At 45.1% G+C, this 2493-nt stretch overlaps 1 protein-coding gene across 1 annotated transcript; it reads right to left on the bottom strand.

The window, feature by feature from the left end:
• Nucleotides 1-1494: 1494 nt before the first annotated feature.
• LOC114923826 (probable inactive peptidyl-prolyl cis-trans isomerase-like 6) lies at nt 1495-2391 on the bottom strand (the record flags this gene model as incomplete). Its single annotated transcript, XM_029287162.1, is given in 2 exon segments — nt 1495-1702; nt 2256-2391. Coding segments are annotated over 2 exon segments (248 nt in total), but the record flags the coding sequence as incomplete, so codon positions are not given.
• Nucleotides 2392-2493: the final 102 nt, after the last annotated feature.

The following is a 2493-nucleotide window of genomic DNA, read 5'->3' as shown; positions in this document are numbered from 1 at the left end:
CTCGGAGAAAAGGTGGCGGAACTCAAACCTGGCCACGCCCTCATCAAACCCTAGGACCGCCCCTTTAGAGAACAGGAATGCAAGTAAAATTTGGGAGGGGCTATTTCCGGTGTGGGAGGGGCTATTTCCGGTGCGGCCGGCCCGGAAAAAGGTGCCGGAACGCGGTTCCGCTGCGTTCCGGCTGAAAAAAAGCCCTGATAGTGGTTATGGCTCCAGGCTAGAAACGGACATCAGGAGTTCTAGTCCTACCTTAGGCACAAAGCTAGCTAATGCTTTGGGCCAGTCATTCTCTCATGGAGGGAAGGAGGGAATGGCAAACCACTTCCAAAATCTTACCAAGAAAAGTGCAGGGACTTACTAGGCCAGGGGTGTCAAACTCAATTTCATTGAGGGCTGCATCAGCATTGCGGTTGCCCTCGGGGGGGACTGGGTGGGTGTGGCCAGGGTGAGTGCGGCCTACTGGGTGGGCGTGGATGGAGTGGGTATGGCCTACTGGGTGGCATGGCCAGCTCTACATCGTTCACGTCAGGGGTGCCTGTGGGGGCCTGGGCAGGAGTGGGACAGATCTGAGGGTCTCTGGCAGAAACGGGTGGGACTGGGGCAAGTGCCAAGGCATGGTCCATTTCTTCATTCCTCACAAAGGCTGACACTTCCCCAGCATGCACCCAGAGGGCGGGGCCGACACGGCAGGGGCTGGTTCCTCGCTGTTTCTCGATGGCCTTGTGGAGCTAAGACTGAATGCGTTTCAGCGTAGATGACCACCACAAAATTATACATTGGCTCCCGGCCAGCCTGGGCCAGACCAAGGCAGCGGGGGCCGTTCCCTCACTGTTTCCAGGATGGCTTCGCGGGCCACATGAAACCACTTTGCGGGCCGCATCCGGCCCCCGGGCCTTGTGTTTGACGTGTCTATACTAAGCAGTCACCAAGAGTCAAGACTGACTTGAAGGCACCCATCCACCCACCCACCCAGCACACACGTACACACTGCTCACAAAGGTAAAGCTGTCAGACATGGACGCTGAAACTAGTTGATCACTACAGGTAGATAGCAGAAAAAAGCTGCGGAGAACTTTCTGCTGCCATCTATAGGTTCCATGATATTTTGTAGCCCAAGTGGGGAATCAAAAGTACGATTATATGCATACAGGTAGTCCTTGCTTAATGGCCCTAATTGAAGTTCCATCATTAATTATACCAGTCATTAAGCAAAACATCACATGATTGTCCCACACATGGCTTCTCCATTTTGGCTTTCTTTTTGTAAAATAAATGATGATGTGGTGTAATGCGTCGTGTGCTGTTGTTCATCTGAGGCTGTATTTATCTACTTTTAAGAACTGCTAAGGACCAGATGATTTTTACTATGTCCTGATACATAAAACCATAGAATTCAAATAGGGTGTACTTTCATTTTCATATGACTGTATTTTGCTTTGGAAAGGAAAAGGACAATAAGTGCTTTTATTCTTTTTATAAAAATTAAAAAATAATTTTTATTTGTCAACTTTTTAGCTGCCACAAGTCATATGATCAGAAAAGAGCTACGCTCTACAATAAAACTAAATTAACATCTACAGTATACAGTAATCATGGCTGGAAAATATTACAGTTAATAATTCTACATTGTGGCACTGGCCTCTCGTTGGATGTCTCTGTTAGTTCCAGTTCCCGTAGAACTTCTGAGCCCTCGATCACCTGTCTAAAGTAATAATTGAAAAAGAAACCCAAGTAAATCCTTGGAGTTTATGTCAGTTGGATTTTTTTTCAATTGGTATTAAGCCATTGCTTAGAGTACTCTTTGTTACTTATTTATTTATTTGATATCTATGGCTATCCATCTTAAAATAGAACTTTGGGTTGCTCTTAGCAGGAATAAAACTATAAATCATATAATCAGGAAAGCAAAATTAAAATGAATTAAAAAACCTGGCACCTCAGCCATCTTCTAGGATTCCCCAATAGTCACCCACCAGCTCTTATTGATCTACCCCAGTGCCTGAGAAAACAGCCAGGTCTTGAAGCCCTTCCAGGAGGCTAAAAATATGGTTGCCTGCCGGACTGTTGGGAGGATGGTATTCTACAAGATAGAATAATGCAGCTACCTCACTTCAGTGAATCTTCCCACTAATATTGCTTTGCGTTCCATGATAGAAGAAAGGCAGGAGAGAAACATCAAAAAAAGAAAATATTGTTCCCATGTTTCAGTTACAACATTTATACTTGGGATACCCAGAGTGACTTCTTACACATACCCAAAAGCCACATATTTGGTATTCAGATATGGTGCAGGTTGTAATGTGATGTAGAACTGGGATCCGTTGGTGTGGCGTCCTTTGTTGACCATTCCAAGAACTCCTCTCTTATCATGGGGAACTGCAAAATTTTCATCTAAAATAGTATAGTAAGCAGTATATAGGTGTGCATGTGTGGATATACCTACATATAAATATACAAATATCAAGGCTGATTGAACTGTCTTTATCCCCAGTG

This window comes from Protobothrops mucrosquamatus, unplaced genomic scaffold (assembly GCF_001527695.2).
Source record: "Protobothrops mucrosquamatus isolate PMUCROS unplaced genomic scaffold, P.Mucros_1.0 scaffold20633, whole genome shotgun sequence".
Lineage (NCBI taxonomy): Eukaryota > Metazoa > Chordata > Lepidosauria > Squamata > Viperidae > Protobothrops > Protobothrops mucrosquamatus.
This window is presented reverse-complemented; position numbering and strand designations above follow the sequence as displayed.